The sequence below is a fragment of the Coregonus clupeaformis genome, chromosome 2 (assembly GCF_020615455.1).
Source record: "Coregonus clupeaformis isolate EN_2021a chromosome 2, ASM2061545v1, whole genome shotgun sequence".
In the NCBI taxonomy this organism is placed as follows: Eukaryota; Metazoa; Chordata; class Actinopteri; order Salmoniformes; family Salmonidae; genus Coregonus; species Coregonus clupeaformis.
In genome coordinates this window covers 5,937,237-5,956,881 of record NC_059193.1, presented here as the reverse complement: position 1 = coordinate 5,956,881, position 19,645 = coordinate 5,937,237, and the positions used below count along the sequence as shown (strand labels likewise).

Sequence of the window (19,645 nt, the reverse complement as noted above, 5' to 3'; positions counted from 1 at the left end):
TCCTGCAATTCCACACATTTTGCCATGGGGAGTAGAGAAGATTTTGCAATTTTATAACACATTTCATGCAATTCTACTCATTTTGCAATGGGGCAGAGAGAAAAAGTGGCAGGCTTACAGCCAATTTCCTGCAATTCTACAAATTTTTCCATAGGGTGGAGGCAAATGTTTGCAGTTTTTAATATGATAACTATGATCAATGGGCCCCACTCTAGTTGGTAATTTGACCATGCTTACTACACGTTTAGATAACTGGCCGCTAGATTAATTTACCAATCTAAAAAAAAAATGCTGACATGGGCTAATTGAGTGACTGCTGATGCACAACCACATTTCGAAATTTTACCTTGTGTATTCTATTATTCTAACTCTCAACAGTAAGTTGAGACCCCGACTGAGTTCCCCCCCCAAAAAAAATTAAAAATATTTTAATTACTTTTGACCAGGCCCACACTCACAGACTTACTTGGCCTGTGCATCAGCAGCTTTCTCCCTGGCCACGTTAGCCATGTGACTCATCTGGTAGTATCTCTTCTTGACTTTGTGGAGCTCCCGTAGTGCATCCACCACCTCACCCTGTACCCTCTGCAGCTGCTCTAGACCCTAAAGGGGTATTACAGTGGAATACAACAATATGCATGGACGGGACAGCGTATAGGGGTAACTGAAGGAGGAACTCACTGCATTTACACTACGTCAAACTGTCTCTAGACTTACAGATTAACTATGCCAAACTGTCTCTAGATTGACAGATTAAACAAATCCAATAGATTAAATGCTGATTACGTTGTGCAAAAGGCATTGTATTAAATGACAAATATTAAAATATTGTTTTGGAGTGGATTTCTTCGTTAAAACAACATGCTCTGGTTACGTAATTGAATCATTTTCATAAGGAGGAGGCTATCATAAGCTACACTCTCTATTAAACTAGGGGGGAAAGTATTTGATCCCCTGCTGATTTTGTACGTTTGCCCACTGACAAAGAAATGATCAGTCTATAATTTTAATGGTAGGTTTGTTTGAACAGTGAGAGACAGAATAACAACAAAATCCAGAAAAACGCATGTCAAAAATGTTATAAATTGATATGCATTTTAATGAGGTAAATAAGTATTTGACCCCCTCTCAATCAGAAAGATTTCTGGCTCCCAGGTGTCTTTTATACAGGTAACGAGCTGAGATTAGGAGCACACTCTTAAAGGGAATGGAAGAAACACAAAATAACTGTCAATCTCCCTCGGCCTGGGGCTCCATGCAAGATCTCACCTCGTGGAGTTGCAATGATCATGAGAACAGTGAGGAATCAGCCCAGAACTACACGGGAGGATCTTGTCAATGATCTCAAGGCAGCTGGGACCATAGTCACCAAGAAAACAATTGGTAACACACTACGCCGTGAAGGACTGAAATCCTGCAGCGCCCGCAAGGTCCCCCTGCTCAAGAAAGCACATATACATGCCCGTCTGAAGTTTGCCAATGAACATCTGAATGATTCAGAGGAGAACTGGGTGAAAGTGTTGTGGTCAGATGAGACCAAAATGGAGCTCTTTGGAATCAACTCAATTCGCCGTGTTTGGAGGAGGAGGAATGCTGCCTATGACCCCAAGAACACCATCCCCACCGTCAAACATGGAGGTGGAAACATTATGCTTTGGGGGTGTTTTTCTGCTAAGGGGACAGGACAACTTCACCGCATCAAAGGGACGATGGACGGGGCCATGTACCGTCACATCTTGGGTAAGAACCTCCTTTCCTCAGCCAGGGCATTGAAAATGGGTCGTGGATGGGTATTCCAGCATGACAATGACCCAAAACACACGGCCAAGGCAACAAAGGAGTGGCTCAAGAAGAAGCACATTAAGGTCCTGGAGTGGCCTAGCCAGTCTCCAGACCTTAATCCCACAGAAAATCTGTGGAGGGAGCTGAAGGTTCAAGTTGCCAAACGTCAGCCTCGAAACCTTAATGACTTGGAGAAGATCTGCAAAGAAGAGTGGGACAAAATCCCTCCTGAGATGTGTGCAAACCTGGTGGCCAACTACAAGAAACGTCTGACCTCTGTGATTGCCAACAAGGGTTTTGCCACCAAGTACTAAGTCATGTTTTGCAGAGGGGTCAAATACTTATTTTCCTCATTAAAATGCAAATCAATTTATAACATTTTTGACATGCGTTTTTCTGGATTTTTTGGTGTTATTCTGTCTCTCACTGTTCAAATATACCTACCATTACAATTATAGACTGATCATTTCTTTGTCAGTGGGCAAACGTACAAAATCAGCAGGGGATCAAATACTTTTTTCCCTCACTGTAAGGGCATCCCCCCCCCCCAAAAAAAAGAAAAGAAAATGGGTATCTGAGTAGATACATTCTAGTGTGCTTGATGGGAGTGTGTGTTCAAGCTGTAGCTATCCCAAACAAGCTTTCACCGACTCCAAAACAATTTCTGCACAATGTTCTCAGCTTAGTGAAGCCTGATGAAGAAAATGTACAGTTGTGAATGCTGCACTACTTTTGTGAAAATAGATTATTAGTTTAAAAACATGCATTTTCCTCTATATGGTTACTCAGACTAGGATGCACTGCAATGTGGATCATACATTATTTCAGTGTATCCTCCCATAAGCCACTGCACAGCTCAGCTCACCCTCTTGGCCTTCAGCTCCTTGGCTGCCCTCAGGCTCTTCAGAGCGTTGGCAGTGAGTGAGCGATATCCGTCGGCCGCCGTGAGACGACACGCTCCACTCTGTGCCGTGGCCTCAATCAGAGACCTCCACACAGCAAACACACTCCTGGCAGTATACACACACACACACACACACACACATAAAGGTCCTGTGTAGCTCAGTTGGTAGAGCATGGCGCTTGCAACGCCAGGGTTGTGGGTTCGATTCCCACGGAGGGCCAGTATGAAAAAAATTATTTCAAAAAATGTATGCACTCACTAACTGTAAGTCACTCTGGATAAGAGCGTCTGCTAAAATGTAAAGAGAGAAATGTTTTTACACCAGCACTATGGCATCCCCTGATGTTAGACTGTGTGACTAGTGACGGGAGCATCTTCAATCATTAATAATTATATTATTTGACAGACATATCCTTCATATACAGTACCAGTCAAAAGTTTGGACACACCTACTCATTCAAGGGTTTTCTTTATGTTTTATTATTTTCTACATTGTAGAATAATAGTGAAGACATCAAAACTATGAAATAACACATATGGAATCATGTAGTAACCAAAAAAGTGATAAACAAATCAAAATAATTGACGTTGAATTGTGCCATGTGGGGTGGGTGTGTGTCCATGTCTTATGTTCACCTCTCCAGTGATGGGGGGCAGTATACCATGTGATACGACCTTGGGGCATCTCGTAGAGTGGCGTATCATTGAGCTGAAATGGGTTTGGAGTATTTGGACACTAAACTGCTCTCAGAGTGTTTTTGTTTTTTGTTTAACACTTTTTTGGTTACTACATTATTCCATATGTATTATTTCATAGTTTTGTAGAAAATAGTAAAAATAAAGAATAACCCTTGAATGAGTAGGTGTGTCCAAACTTTTGACTGGTACTGTATGTCTATGAAACACTGCATGCAACTTGTTTTACAAAATGGGGGTTGGAATGGCTGAGAGTAAAAAGGTCATTAACGTGTAGTGGGATCAAACTATCAAGCTCCTGATAGGTTACCCAGAGTTCAAAGAGTCTCCCTTGCCTCTTTGCCAGTCTTTCCTCTGGAACTGTATGGCCAGCCTCTGGAGAGCCTGAGAGAGAAGGAGATGTTTTATTAAAGTTGATAGGAAACACAATCAGGGATATTTCATTACATTCACCTTATAAACCTTGTTGTAACCCATCAATAGGAATTTGGTTTGGAGTGTAAGTGCAGGGCCCAGCCTAAAGTGAACATGTCTTGTTTTTGTGTACAGGATAACATGCAGATCTGGAGCGAAAAGCAGTGTTTTTTTATCAATACTAGAAGCTCTGCCGTCGCGGCCCCTGGTGGAACGTCAACACCCCAGTGAAAACTGCCCTGTCCAGTGTTCACTTCCTGTTTCAGATTAACTCACTGCCGACGTCAGCGAACTGATCCAGGAGCTTGGCTCAGAAACACACTGGCTCCTTCACACCCAGACATAAAATAGCAGAGCCACTACGCACCAGCCACCAGTAGTACTAAAGCCACAGACTGCTTTTCAGATGTGGAGGGATTGGTTCACAGGTCCTTATTTCACCATCGCCACCCCGCTACATTCCCCATGGTACAAGGGTCTGAGGTTGACAAACACTCACAGTCTACGTGAGGAAAACGCTCGTCTGAGTGTGTAGGTGAACATTATTACAACTGTTAGGCATACTCCATAGGTCCAATGTTGATGTATTGTTAAATACCAAAAGAACCAAGGGACAGCATCACAGGAAACTAACTAGAAACCACAATGGTCAGAGGCAAGTTCAAAGTCCATGGCAACATGTGGATAGTAGACTCATTAGGAACATTCTTATGTCTGACACTACAGGAAGTCACTACAGTAGATATAACCCAGCTAGACATGTTAGAAAAGAAAGAGGATCAGTGCAGTGCATCTAAAGCAGACATTTCCACAGCCATTCAAGCATATAATTAAGTTATCAGCTAATCAAACACCCTATTATGTAAATCTTATAAGAATTCTCCATTGGGGAAACATCCAATGGGACATCAGCACTACAGTACTATACGGCACACAATTATAACTGTCGTTCCTGGTTCCTGAGACAAATGGATGCTGTGTGTTGTCTTCCCCTGCCTTGCTTATGGACATCACCAAGGTCCCTGAAATACTCACTAATATCTAAATCAATATCTGAATGCATTCCATTTCAAAATATTCAACATGAGTGCTTTGAGTAATGATTTTAATGTGGGGAGGGTGGTAAGAGTGTTGCTTAAAATAGTTGTTGCGAAGATGCTACCAAAAACAGTCTGAGAGCAGGTTAGTGTCCAAATACTCCAAACCCATTTCAGCTCAATGATACGCCACTCTACGAGATGCCCCAAGGTCATGGTATACTGCCCCCCATCACTGGAGAGGTGAACATAAGACACGGACACACACCCACCCCAGAGGGCACAGATGTCAATTCAACGTCAATTCCACGTTTCATTGAAATTATGTTGAAAGTATGTTGATTGAACCAGTGTGTGCCCAGTGGGACTCGACCATGGCTTGTCAATCGGCATCAGTATTGTGAGAGGCCTCTCACCTGACTGTAATCTTGTTCTATGGCAGCACGCTGTTTACTGAAGGACCTGGACAGAGAAAAATAAACATCACATCTAGGATTTGTCAGTGAACTGCATTTAGGCTGTAATTATATAATCTATCCATCCATCGATCCATCCATCTACAGTACCTGTCAAAGGTTTGGACACACCTACTCATTCAAGGGTTTTTCTTTATTTTTACTATTTTCTACATTGTAGAATAATAGTGAAGACATCCAAACTATGAAATAACACCTATGGTTTGGACACACCTACTCATTCAAGGGTTTTTCTTTATTTGTACTATTTTCTACATTGTAGAATAATAGTGAAGACAGCAAAACTATTAAATAACACCTATGGAATCATGTAGTAACCGAAAAAGTGTTAAACAAATACAAATATATTTTATATATTTTCTTCAAAGTAGCCACCTTTTGCCTTGATGACAGCTTTGCACACTCTTGGCATTCTCTCAACCAGCTTCATGAGGTAGTCACCTGGAATGCATTTCAATTAACAGGTGTGCCTTGTTAAAAGTTAATTTGTGGAATTTATTTCCTTCTTAATGCGTTTGAGGCAATCAGTTGTGTTGTGACAAGGTAGGGGTGGCATACAGAATTTGGTAAAAGACCAAGTCCATATTTTTTACATAAAAAAAAACATTTTTAGTCATTTAGCAGATGCTCTTATCCAGAGCGACTTACAGTTAGTGAGTGCATACATTTTCATATTATGGCAAGAACAGCTCCAATAAGCAAAGCGAAACGACAGTCCATCATTACTTTAAGACATGAAAGTCAGTCAATCTGGAAAATTTCAAGAACTTTGAAAGTTTCTTCAAGTGCAGTCGCAAAAACTATCAAGTGCTATGATGAGTCCCCTGTAGCTCAGTTGGTAGAGCATGGCGCTTGCAACGCCAGGGTTGTGGGTTTGTTTCCCACGGGGGGCCAGTATGAAAATGTATGCACTCACTAACTGTAAGTCGCTCTGGATAAGAGCGTCTGCTAAATGACTAAAATGTAATGAAACTGGCTCTCATGAGGACCTCCACAGGAAAGGAAGACCTAGAGTTACCTCTGCTGCAGAGGATAAGTTCATTAGAGTTACCAGCCTCAGAAATTGCAGCCCAAATAAATGCTTCACAGAGTTCAAGTAACAGACACATCTCAACATCAACTGTTCAGAGGAGACTGCGTGAATCAGGCCCTGCAAAGAAACCACTACTAAAGGACACCAATAAGAAGAAGAGACTTGCTTGGGCCAAGAATCACGAGCAATGGACATTAGACCGGTGGAAATCTGTCCTTTGGTCTGATGAGTCCAAATTTGAGATTTTTGGTTCCAACCGCCGTGTCTTTGTGAGACGCAGAGTAGGTGAACGGAGGATCTCAGCATATGTGTTTCCCACTGTGAAGCATGAAGGAGGAGGTGTGATGGTGTGGGGGTGCTTTGCTGGTGATACTGTCAGTGATTTATTTAGAATTCAAGGCACACTTAACCAGCATGGCTACCACAGCATTCTGCAGCGATACGGCATCCCATCTGGTTTGCGCTTAGTGGGACTATCATTTGTTTTTCAACAGGACAATGACCCAAAACACACCTCCAGGCTGTGTAAGGAGAGTGATGGAGTGCTGCATCAGATGACCTAGCCTCCACAATCCCCCGACCTCAACCCAATTGAGATGGTTTGGGATGAGTTGGACCACAGAGTGAAGGAAAAGCAGCCAACAAGTGGTCAGCATATGTGGGAACTCCTTCAAGACTGTTGGAAAAGCATTCCTCATGAAGCTGGTTGAGAGAATGCCAAGAGTGTGCAAAGCTGTCATCAAGGCAAAGGGTGGCTACTTTGAAGAATATAAAATATAAAACATATTTTGATTTATTTAACACTGTTTTGGTTACTACATGATTCCATATGTGTTATTTCATAGTTTTGATCTATTATTCTGCAATGTAGAAAATAGTAAAAATAAAGAAAAACACTTGAATGAGTAGGTGTGTCCAAACTTTTGACTGCTACTGTATATATATATCTCAGAGAGATACAGTTGAAGTCGGAAGTTTACATACATCTTAGCCAAATACATTTAAACTCTGACATTTAAACTCCTGACATTTAATCCTAGTACAAATTCTCTGTCTTAGTTCAGTTAGGATCACCACTTTATTTTAAGAATGTGAAATGTCAGAATAATAGTAGAGAGAATGATTTATTTCAGCTTTTATTTATTTCATCACATTCTCAGTGGGTCAGAAGTTTACATACACTCAATTAGTATTTGGTAGCATTGCCTTTAAATTGTTTAACATGGGTCAAAAGTTTCGCGTAGCCTTCCACAAGCTTCCCACAATAAGTTGAGTGAATTTTGGCCCCTTCCTCCTGACAGACCTGGTGTAACTGAGTCAGGTTTGTAGGCCTCCTTGCTCGCACACGCTTTTTCAGTTCTGCCCACACATTTTCTATAGGATTGAGGTCAGGGCTTTGTGATGGCCACTCCAATACCTTGACTTTGTTGTCCTTAAGCCATTTTGCCACAACTTTGGAAGTATGCTTGGGGTCATTGTCCATTTGGAAGACCTATTTGCTACCAAGCTTTAACTTCCTGACTGATGTCTTGAGACGTTGCTTCAATATATCCACATAATTGTCCTTCCTTCCTGGTGTTCTTCGGCTTGCAAGCATCCCCCTTTTTCCTCCAAACATAACGATGGTCATTATGGTCAAACAGTTCTATTTTTGTTTCATCAGACCAGAGGACATTTCTCCAAAAAGTACGATCTTTGTCCCCATGTGCAGTTGCAAACCGTAGTCTGGCTTTGTTAAGGCGGTTTTGGAGCAGTGGCTTCTTCCTTGCTGAGCGGCCTTTCAGGTTATGTCGATATAGGACTCGTTTTACTGTGGAAATAGATACTTTTGTACCTGTTTCCTCCAGCATCTTCACAAGGTCCTTTGCTGTTGTTCTGGGATTGATTTGCACTTTTCGCACCAAAGTACGTTCATCTCTAGGAGACAGAACGCGTCTCCTTCCTGAGCGGTATGACGGCTGCGTGGTCCCATGGTGTTTATACTTGCGTACTATTGTTTGTACAGATGAACGTGGTACCTTCAGGCGTTTGGAAATTGCTCCCAATGATGAACCAGACTTGTGGAGGTCTACAATTATTTTTCTGAGGTCTTGGCTGATTTCTTTTGATTTTCCCATGATGTCAAGCAAAGAGGCACTGCGTTTGAAGGTAGGCCTTGAAATACATCCACAGGTACACCTCCAATTGACTCAAATTATGTCAATTAGCCTATCAGAAGCTTCTAAAGCCATGACATCATTTTCTGGAATTTTCCAAGCTGTTTAAAGGCACAGTCAACTTAGTGTACGTAAACTTCTGACCCACTGGAATTGTGATACAGTGAATTATAAGTGAAATAATCTGTCTGTAAACAATTTTTGGAAAAATTACTTGTGTCATGCACAAAGTAGATGTCCTAACCGCCTTGCCAAAACTATAGTTTGTTAACAAGAAATTTGTGGAGTGGTTGAAAAACGAGTTTTAATGACTCCAACCTAAGTGTATGTAAACTTCCAACTTCAACTGTAATTGTCAGAGCGCATTAGTCAGCAATCCCATAAATCATTCTCTGTTTCACTCAGCATCCTTAGTGTATCTAATGGTTCTTGTTATGACTACACGGCCAATTGCAGCCATACTGGAGTCATACATACAGTATTATCAAATATGTACAGTATGTATTATACAAACACAGGCTTCTGAAGGATGGGGAAGGGTATAGCAGGATGGGGGGCAAGGGGGGACAGTGGGCCAGGGTGGGGTAGATGGAGTAGGGGCGGGGGGGGACAGTGGGCCAGGGTGGGGTAGATGGAGTAGGGGGCGGGGGGGACAGTGGGACAGTGGACCAGTAAGATGAGTAGGGGGGCGGGGGGGACAGTGGGGGGGGACAGTGGACCAGGGTAGGGTAGATGGAGTAGGGGGCGGGGGGGGGGACAGTGGGGGGGACAGTGGACCAGGGTAGGGGTAGATGGAGTAGGGGGCGGGGGGACAGTGGGGGGGACAGTGGACCAGGGTAGGGTAGATGGAGGGGGGGGACAGTGAGACCAGGGTAGGGGTAGATGGAGTAGGGGGCGGGGGGCGGGGGGGACAGTGGGCCAGGGTGGGGTAGATGGAGTAGGGGGCGGGGGGGGGACAGTGGGCCAGGGTGGGGTAGGGTGGTGCAGGGTATGGCAGAGTAAGTCAGGGTATAGCAGAGTCAGGTAGGTAGGATGGGGCAGGGTGGGACAGGATGGTCACACCTGATGTCCTCCAGGAGTTCTACCTCCTGCTGCTGTTTGCTCTGCAGACGCCCCACCTGCTCTGCAAAGGCCACCTTCACCTGCTGGGTCTCCTTCACCTGTCAATCACCACAGTGACAAATACCTGTATCAGGACCAGCCAGCACCGGGACTAAATCAAATCAAAGTTTATTCATCACGTGCACAGGCATAAAGCGGATGTAAACAGTACAGTCTACCCAGTCAATAAAAACACATTATTCGAATTTACAGTGAGGTCCAAATGTATTTAGACAGAGACACATTGTTTGTTGTTTTGGCTCTGTACTCCAGCACTTTGGATTTGATACAATGACTATGAGATTAAAGTGCAGACTGTCAGCTTTAATTTGAGGGTATTTACATCCATATCGGGTGAACCGTTTAGAAATTACAGCACTTCTTGTACATAGTATTCGTCGGGGCATGGACTCTACAACGTGTGGAAAGCGTTCCACAGGGTTGTTGGCCCATGTTGATTCCAATGCTTCCCACAGAATGCATTTACAGTTTGTTTTGGTTGTGTTTCCGATTATTTTGTGCCCAATAGAAATTAATGTTATATAATGTATCGTGTCATTTTGGAGTCACTTTTATTGTAAATAAGAATATAATATGTTTCAGAACACTTCTACATTAATGTGGATGCTACCATGATTAACGGATACTCATGAAGGAATCGTGAGTGAGAAAGTTACAGATGCACAAAGATCATACCCCCAAGACATGCTAACCTCTCACCATTACCAATAACAGGGGGGTATGATATTTATGGGGGTGAGGGCGCGGTGATGTGTGTGGCTTAAATGCCAGTGTTTAATTTTTGTCCAAGTCCGCCTCTGGGTACATCAGCGGAAGCCTTCAGTCTGAAGGTCAGTCAGCAACATCAGAGACCAAGTATCCACTTAGCTCCGACACGGAAACTGTACATGCACTGATGTTAATTATCTCTCTATCACTCTCTCTCTCTCTCTCTCTCTCTCTCTCTCTCTCTCTCTCTCTCTCTCTCTCTCTCTCTCTCTCTCTCTCTCTCTCTCTTTCTCTCTGTGTGCATTGTGTATTGTGGACGTTTGAATATAAGCAATAGCAGAAGTAATGGTGCAAAATGTGCATTGAGCATTATAAGGGTGCTGACATCATTACTTGGAACCTAAGAAAATGCCACAAGTGAAAACGACCAAATTCAAATTAAGACTACTTCACAGTTAGGAGTAGGACTTTTCTATACATTTTCTATTAAACAGTTCACCTCGTGTGAAAGAATTCGCAATAACAACTTACATTTTCAGAAACTCCACAATTATGTCAAATCAACTGTGGCAAGTGGCAAATGAAAATAAGAGATGTCGGAGGTTCTTTCAACATCTTTCAACCTCCGACATCTCTATTGTTCATGTCATTTGACATAATTGTGAATTAAAAAATATCTATATTTTTTCAAATTCTTACCTTTCTGGGAGGAGGTTGCATTTTCGGATTCTTTAGTGTCTCCTTTTTATTGTCGCCTACTTCACTTCACTGTTTGTAACGTTTCGCCCAATCGCCTACTTCCCGAATGCTTTTGACACGCTAGCGCATCTCTAGGTAGGTGGAGCACTACGTTGGACTAGCTGTTTTACCTTCTCCAAATCCCCGCAATAGAATAGCGCCACCTAGCGGGCACTTATAATGCTGTCCCCCAAGAGTTTCACGTTTGATCGCCAGTTGCCACAAATGTTGTTTAGCCAGTTGTTAGTTTGTTGTTGGAGAGCCTAGAAGCTACCTAGGTATGAAGCCATATCAAACACCTCAAGTATTCCAATGTCCAAAAACATCCAATGTTTTCTTTATTGTTTCTTACATGATTTGTATCATGCTGGTTTAGGATTAGATAGAAATTTCGTTTCTAACCCCAAGAATTGAAAGGTCAACACCAGAATTTAAAGGTCAACAAAAGATATGGCTCTAATATTCTTCAGACAGATTTATCTATGATGCACTTTGCCATACATAGACCTACATTCAGACCTAGGCTATATTATCTAATTTACTGGTCATTTCACAATGAAGTCAATACAGGAAAAGCAAACGCAGTAGTAGATATGTCTGTTTCAGGTGTTTATCCAATGATTAGCAATACAATTTCAAATTCTGAAATAGTGAATAAATAAATGATAAATACAGCATATAGAAATAATTGTGTTATGGTTGATCAGCGTATAGGAGGCTTGTAATGTAAGCTATTCAGTCCACTTGTTTAATACAATTTCAAATGGATAAACAGTCAATAAAGAAATGATAGAGAAAATAATATAGAAACAATGTTGTTATAGTTGATCAGTTGGGTGTATAGTGGAGGGTGTTGAGTTTTTCGAACACTTTTTTCAGCCGCTCCAGAAACACCTTCGGAGACACCACTGGTTCACAGTGAGCGGCCAGCTGAAAGCCCTTCAATGACAGAGAATAACACGTACATCTGGTAAGATCTTTGTAATAGTAATTTCATGGCTCTTCAGTTATCTCTGCCATGTCCAGAATTTCAGGAGTCGCTAGAGCGCGATGGGACAAGGACATCCCGGCCGGCCAAGGACAACCCTCCCCTAACCCGGATGACGCTACGCCAATTGTGCGTCGCCTCATGGGTCTCCCGGTCGTGGCCGGCTGCGACACAGCCCGGGCTCGAACCCGGATCTGTAGTGCTGCAGCCTTCAGGACAGTTCTGTGGTTCAGGACACAAAGGTAACATTGATTACATTACTTTCATCTCTAAACGTTGTCTGGACTTGAACAATTGTCAAAAATGTTTTAGTGTAGTTATAACTATCTTACCTTAAGTACTATTTCAATATAATTATTTATATCTCTATCATGCTCCAGAGATCTTCCTAGGCATTGTGCTGGAGATGAGGCGGCCAGACTATCCAAAGATCATCCTAGGCGTTGTGCTGGAGATGAGGCAGCCAGACTATCCAGAGATCTTCCTAGGCGTTGTGCTGGAGATCAGGCAGCCAGACTATCCAAAGATCATCCTAGGCGTTGTGCTGGAGATGAGGCAGCCAGACTATCCAGAGATCTTCCTAGGCGTTGTGCTGGAGATGAGGCAGCCAGACTATCCAGAGATCTTCCTAGGCATTGTGCTGGAGATCAGGCAGCCAGACTAATCATCGAGAGCAGCAGAATAAGCATTGTACCTTTGTGCATTGCAAGTAGACTACTGGTTCCTAATGACTTGGTTCTGGACCTGTGTGGCAGCATTTAAGACCCATTGTTGAAATTTCCAAACTATTGGGGAATCCCTTTTGCCAGTTTTCTCACTATAATTATTTGTCATACTATATTCTCCCACACAGGCAACTTTAGTAATGGCATGAGTCTGATGTGTGCCACATATCACTGAAATCATTTGTGTCATTTCCTTGGGTGATCTTCCATCTTTCTGGCAGGAACTTAGTCATTATTTACTACTTAGGAGTTTTGTTATCTCAACTATTCATTCATTTGCATAAAAAGCCTTTGACAATCTTACAGACTGTAAAAAAATCAGTGCCCCATACATTTTGCCACATCATTTTAAATGGGCAATCTGCAATTGGTACATCCATTTTTTAAAACTTTTAAATTCATTATATAATAATATTAATGATATATTCTTGTGTATTTTATTTTATTCCTCTTGTGTTACTATTTTAAACTATTTTAAACTGCATCATTGGTAAGGGCTCGTAAGCAAGCATTTCACAGTTAAGTCTACACCAGTTGTATTCGGCACATGTGACAAATAAAATTGGATTTGATTTTATATATACCCATTGATTCTTGAATATAACTTATAAATGCCTCATGAGCTTAGTTCAACTGTAGTACCCCACCAGAAACCCAAATATAAGCTTGTTTTACTCCATTGTATAAAACATTTAACTGTCAACAAACACTATATAGCCTCAGAACATGATAAAAAAAAACTATATTTGTGATATCATTGATGTTCAATCCTTGAATCCATTGCTCTGTCTAAGAATTTGAGAGTGGTTACATTTCTCCAATCCCATCCCTCAGCTATTTACTATAACAGTGGTGGGGTAAACACTTGTATGAACTGCAGTTTGCCCCTTTAACAAAAATTGCCAACCTTTGGCTATAAACAGATGTTATCTTTTACTACACAAAGATGCATGCTGATAGATGGTAAAATAGTTATAAATCAAACATTATTGACCACATCAAACTCAACACTTGGCTTTCCCCGTGATGAACCGTGCACAAAAAATACTGATGCCCACACCAGCAACGTGCTTTTCAAAAAAGGTCACTCTACACATCAACCTGAATTACTGACATGCTGGGAAAAAGTGGAGATAAGAACATGGGGTGAAGAAGTTATTTTCTTTGAAAGCAATACCAACTGCTATGTTATTGTGCACAGATACAATTTATTAAGGAACACTGTTGTTGAAATAACGCTAAAAGGAGTTAAAAAAATTACAATTCAAATTGATATATTACACTGCATACAAGATGTTAATGGAACGGAATTCAACATACAGTAACATCAGTTAGTTTACTTCCTCAGCTCAGTCTAGTTTAACAAAACACTGACCTTTTATTAGACTATGGTGAGCTATATTCTTTAGATTAGACTATGGTGAGTTATATTCTTTAGATTAGACTATGGTGAGCTATTTTCTTTAGATTAGACTATGGTGAGCTATATTCTTTAGATTAGACTATGGTGAGTTATATTCTTTAGATTAGACTATGGTGAGCTATATTCTTTAGATTAGACTATGGTGAGCTATATTCTTTAGATTAGACTATGGTGAGCTATATTCTTTAGATTAGACTATGGTGAGTTACAAATGTCTACATCAGAGATGGACAACTTTGATGGGGGTGGGGGCCACAAAAAAATCTGAACTCATCATGAGGGGCCTCATACCCACATCCATACCCCCACATGCAGTCAGAGCCGGCCCTAGCCTTTTGGGGGCCCTAAGTGTGAGCCAAACACCTTGCACATTTTAGCGGTCCTCCTCTTAACAGCGGAGAGTTAATTTCCTTAAATTCTACTAATTTTGCCATGAACGGAGAGAAACATTAGCAGTTTTATAGCTAATTTCCTGCAGTTCTACACATTTTGCCTGCAGTTTTTAATATGATATATGAGTAAGAGTGACTAACAAAATCAATGGGGGCCCCCCGGTCGATAATTCGACCATGATTACTACAGGTTTAGATAGCTGGCCGCTAGACTAATTTACCAATCTAAAAAATGTTAGCTGACATGGGCTAATTGAGTGACTGTCAGTGACTGACATAACAAGAGACAAACTGCTGATGCACAACCAAAATTTGATCAGCTGGCCTACAAAAGGGGCGTCTGTGGGTCGCCAGTTTCCTATCCCTTCTATAGTGTAACATTTTATTTTACAAGATAGATCAAGTTGCCTGGATTCTAGGTCTACTCCTGGACCATGTACCTCCATGAGGCACATAACACATAGCAGGGAATTGGTACTGGCTGAAAATCCAAGATTGTTGACCATTATGACACAATAAAGCTACTCCTCTACATCCTGTGTTGTGCTCTGTTGATGATGAGAGGGATCCGGAGTTGATATAGCTACTCCTCTACATCCTGTGTAGTGCTCTGTTGATGATGAGGGGGATCCAGAGTTATCCTTTTAAACCCTTTCAAACACCATGAGCGCGTGATGCATGACGTCTGAGGGTTGAATGTTGATGTACTGTAGGTGCTTGACCCAATAAAGGGGATTTAAAAATTATAATTCTCCATCTTGTCTCTTCATTCAAGGAACTCACTCTTCAGGCTCACTTCACTGTCTGAGAAGTTCAGCAGCTCCTCCAGCTCATCCCCTGTGTCATCTTCCTCCTCCTCTGCCTCCCGGGACATCTGGGGCTTCCCCTCACCTTTCCCTCCCAGCTCCAGGTAGCCCTTAGCTGTGGGGTTAGGCCCTCCGCTCCGTACACCGGCCTCTGCCTTAGCCTTGGTGCCCTGCATTGCGGACGTGTGCTCCTCCCAAACTGGTGTCCGCCCTGGACTGCCGTCTCCTGGCCGGGTGCCTGCCTCTGCGCTGGGGGCCTCTGCGCTGGGGGCCAGTGACACCGCAGACTTGCTGGTACACAGCCCCATGAAGGTCTGCTTTCTTGTGCAAGCTTACTTTCACTCTTTCTCTCACACACTCCCTAGACTAGTGATGCACTGTGCGTTCTTGACGAGACTGGTTCAAACTGGACATTACTACTGGTCTCTGTGTTGCCTCCAAGAGAGGCAGAGGAGCACCCTATTCAGTATTTTCCGTAACAGCCGTTTTGAACAGAAGCTTTTGTTCTTCGGTTCAGCTGGGCTCCAGAGAGCCCTTGACTTAAGACTAGCATCAAGACAGCTTGCCAGAGAAGTCTGTTTGTGGCAGTTCCCCTCAGAGCACACACCTAATCTAAATCATAGAATCTATACTTATCATGCAGTGTTGTTCAGACTATTTGTAAATGTTATTTTGGACATAAAAAAAGCTTCCAAAGATGTCCTATTAACATTGAATCCATTTAAAATCAATAAATACATTGATAAATGTGAATAATAATTATCAAATTATATGGATTAGGGGTCAGTTGTAGTCCACATCTATTAATCTCTAGTGGACAAACGCACGTAACAATTATGTGCGATTTTAATTCTGTGTTTCCGAGATTACACAACTACAAATGAGATGTTTCTCTACTCATAATTATGTTTAAAAAGTGAGTAATATGCCTTTACCATGTCACTTATTTTTCTCTGAAAGGAGAGAAGAGGCCCTTATCTAACAGTGGCATGACCACAGGTGGGCCTCGTTGACCAAATCACTTTGTTGAATTACATTTTACATTTTAGTCATTTAGCAGACGCTCTTATCCAGAGCGACTTACAGTTAGTGAGTGCATACATTATTATTTTTCATACCCCCGTGGGAATCGAACCCACAACCCTAGCGTTGCAAACGCCATGCTCTACCAACTGAGCTACATCCCTGCCGGCCATTCCCTCCCCTACCCTGGACGACGCTGGGCCAATTGTGCGCCACCCCATGGGTCTCCCGGTCGCGGCCGGCTACGACAGAGCCTGGATACGAACCAGGATCTCTAGTGGCACAGCTAGCACTGCGATGCAGTGCCTTAGACCACTGCGCCACTCGGGAGAATTACCACCTTGTTTCAATCCCTCATTATATGGGGGAATCATTTTTCAAATATTATCTAGTGGGAAAGCCCAATCATCTTACTGTGATGTTAAAAGTTCTGTATCATTTACTATATAGTATCTTTTATGAGATTATTACATGTGTTAGCCTACATAACACCATCTCTTCAGCAAGCATGTCCACACAACACACCTCGGTCACTTCCCTAGCTCCCTAGAATAGGGTGGAATATACCTCTAAACTAAACCACCGATACTGGGTGGGAGATTTTTTTCATCCACTTTAGGGTTAAGGTTAAGAATGGGGGTAGGCAATGGGAGTGGGATTCTAGATCTGTGATTAGGGACAACTTAATTTGGTCTCACAGGTCTCATCATCTCATGCTGATTGTGATGACAAAGTTTTGTCTGAGTTATAGCAGTCAGTGTGCAGGTTCCGCCCCTTTCGCTGACGTTCTACAGGGCCAACCAACATGCACTGTTTTTGTCCTCATAGTATAAAACAGGTCAACATTCACAAGGCCGCGGGGCCAGACGGATTACCAGGACGTGTACTCAGAGCATGCGCGGACCAACTGGCAAGTGTCTTCACTGACATTTTCAACCTCTCCCTGACTGAGTCTGTAATACCTACATGTTCACACAGATCACCATAGTCCCTGTGCCCAAGAAAGTGAAGGTAACCTGCCTAAATGACTACCGCCCTGTAGCACTCACGTCGGTAGCCATGAAGTGCTTTGAAAGGCTGGTCATGACTCACATCAACACCATCATCCCGGAAACCCTAGACCCACTCCAATTCGCATACCGCCCCAACAGATCCACAGATGACGCAATCTGAATCACACTCCACACTGCCCTTTCCCACCTGGACAAAAGGCAACACCTATGTGAGAACGCTGTTAATTGACTACAGCTCAGCATTCAACACCATAGTGCCCACAAAGCTCATCACCAAGCTAAGGACCCTGGGACTAAACAACGCCCTCTGCAACTGGATCCTGGACTTCCTGATGGGCCGCCCCCAGGTGATAAGGGTAGGCAACAACACATCTGCCACACTGATCCTCAACACTGGGGCCCCTCAGGGGTGCGTGCTTAGTCCCCTCCTGGACTCCCTGTTCACCCACGACTGGGTGGCCAAGCACGACTCCAACACCATCATTAAGTTTGCTGATGATACAACAGTGGTAGGCGTGATCCCCGACAACGATGAGACAGCCTACAGAGAGGAGGTCAGAGACCTGGCAGTGTGGTGCCAGGACAACAACCTCTCCCTCAATGTGAGCAAGACAAAGGAGCTGATCGTGGACTCCAGGAAAAGGAGGGCCGAACAGGCCCCCATTAACATCGACGGGGCTGTAGTGGAGCGGGTCTAGAGTTTCAAGTTCCTTGGTGTACACATCACCAACAAACTATCATGGTGCAAACACACCAAGACAGTCTGTGAAAAGGGCACGACAACACCTTTTCCCCCTCAGGAGACTGAAAGATTTGGCATGGGTCCCCAGATCTTCAAGAAGTTCTACAGCTGCACCATCGAGAGCATCCTGACCGATTGCATCACCGCCTGGTATGGCAACTGCTCGGCATCCGACCGCAAGGCGCTACAGAGGGTAGTGCGTACTGCCCTGTACATCACTGGGGCCAAGCTTCCTGCCATCCAGGACCTATATACTATGCGGTGTCAGAGGAAGGCCCAAAAAATTGTCAAAGACTCCAGTCACCCAAGTCATAGAATGTTCTCTCTCCTACCGCATGGCAAGCGGTACCGGAGCGCCAAGTCAAGGTCCAAAAGGCTCCTTAACAGCTTCTACCCCCAAGCCATAAGACTGCTGAACAATTAATCAAATGGCCACCCGGACTATTTACATTGACTCACCCCCCCTACAAATTACTAACCTGTACCCCTGCACATTGACTCGGCACCGGTACCCCCTGTATATAGCCTCGTTATTTAGTAAATATTTTCTTAACTCTATTTCTTGAACTACATTGTTGGTTAAGGGCTTGTAAGTAAGCATTTCACGGTAAGGTCTACACCTGTTGTATTCAGCGCATGTGACAAATACAATTGGATTTGATTTGATAAATGCTTGAATCTTAAAATCCTCAAATCTTTAAAAGGCAAAGGTAAAGTAATACAGTAGATTTTTCCCTCTGCCCTAAGGACCCAATGCATTTAATCAGGAACAAGATTGAGAGAGACAAGTTATTTCCCATTGGATGTATTGAATGGACGTGTAAGAAAGCAATTGTAGCCTATTTGACATGGAAGTGCACTGACAGCTTATATCCAGTCTCTTTGCTGTCACTGTCTCCTGTGAAGAGGCCAATCTCACATTTTATTATTGTAGTTGGTGAGTGAGGCCAAAAGTAGACTGGTGCTCAAAGAGGACCACACAACTGGGGTGGCATTAAGTGTTGAGGAGGATCAACTGAAGTTGAAGATTCCTGGTGTCCGCGAAGCCCGCCGTTTGGTGCGACGCAGACCCGGTGAAGAGCGTGGTGAAACAGAGAAGTTGAGTTTTAATGCAGAGTCTTTACCCGACAAAGTCAAGTTAGGATATGCCAGTTATCCCGTGAGAGCTTTGTCCCGAACCCATTAAGCGTTTTAAAGGTGCCCAGCTTATAGCCATGTTGCAGCAGTGTGTAGGAGGGAGATTCCGAGATGTGAGAAGTGTGCAGGAGGGCATGGGACAAAGGAATGTGTAGTATCATGGGAAAAGCTGTGTGTGTTAACTGTAGGGGTACCCATGTTGCTGGGGATCAGAAGTGTCCGGTGAGAGAAAGGGTCAGGGTCAGAGTAGTACAGAAGGTATCGTATGCTGAGGCAGTGAAAAGAGTAGTAGAAGAGGATGAGTCCAGGGAGAGGGATCCTAAGAGGCTC

General features: G+C 43.1%; 1 protein-coding gene across 1 annotated transcript in view; it reads right to left on the bottom strand.

Moving 5' to 3' along the window:
- The window catches only part of LOC123492852 (F-BAR and double SH3 domains protein 1-like), a 35,576-nt gene extending 24,437 nt beyond the window's left edge, over positions 1–11,139 (bottom strand). Inside the window, exons 1-6 of the mRNA XM_045226199.1 lie at positions 11,028–11,139; positions 9,561–9,658; positions 5,250–5,295; positions 3,693–3,766; positions 2,648–2,792; positions 467–603 (exon numbers count right to left, since the gene is read on the bottom strand). Coding sequence (XP_045082134.1) covers positions 467–603; positions 2,648–2,792; positions 3,693–3,766; positions 5,250–5,295; positions 9,561–9,658; positions 11,028–11,048 — 521 coding nt within the window. The 5' untranslated portion in view covers positions 11,049–11,139. The remainder of the gene's footprint in view (positions 1–466; positions 604–2,647; positions 2,793–3,692; positions 3,767–5,249; positions 5,296–9,560; positions 9,659–11,027) is intronic.
- Between the last annotated feature and the right edge of the window lie 8,506 nt (positions 11,140–19,645).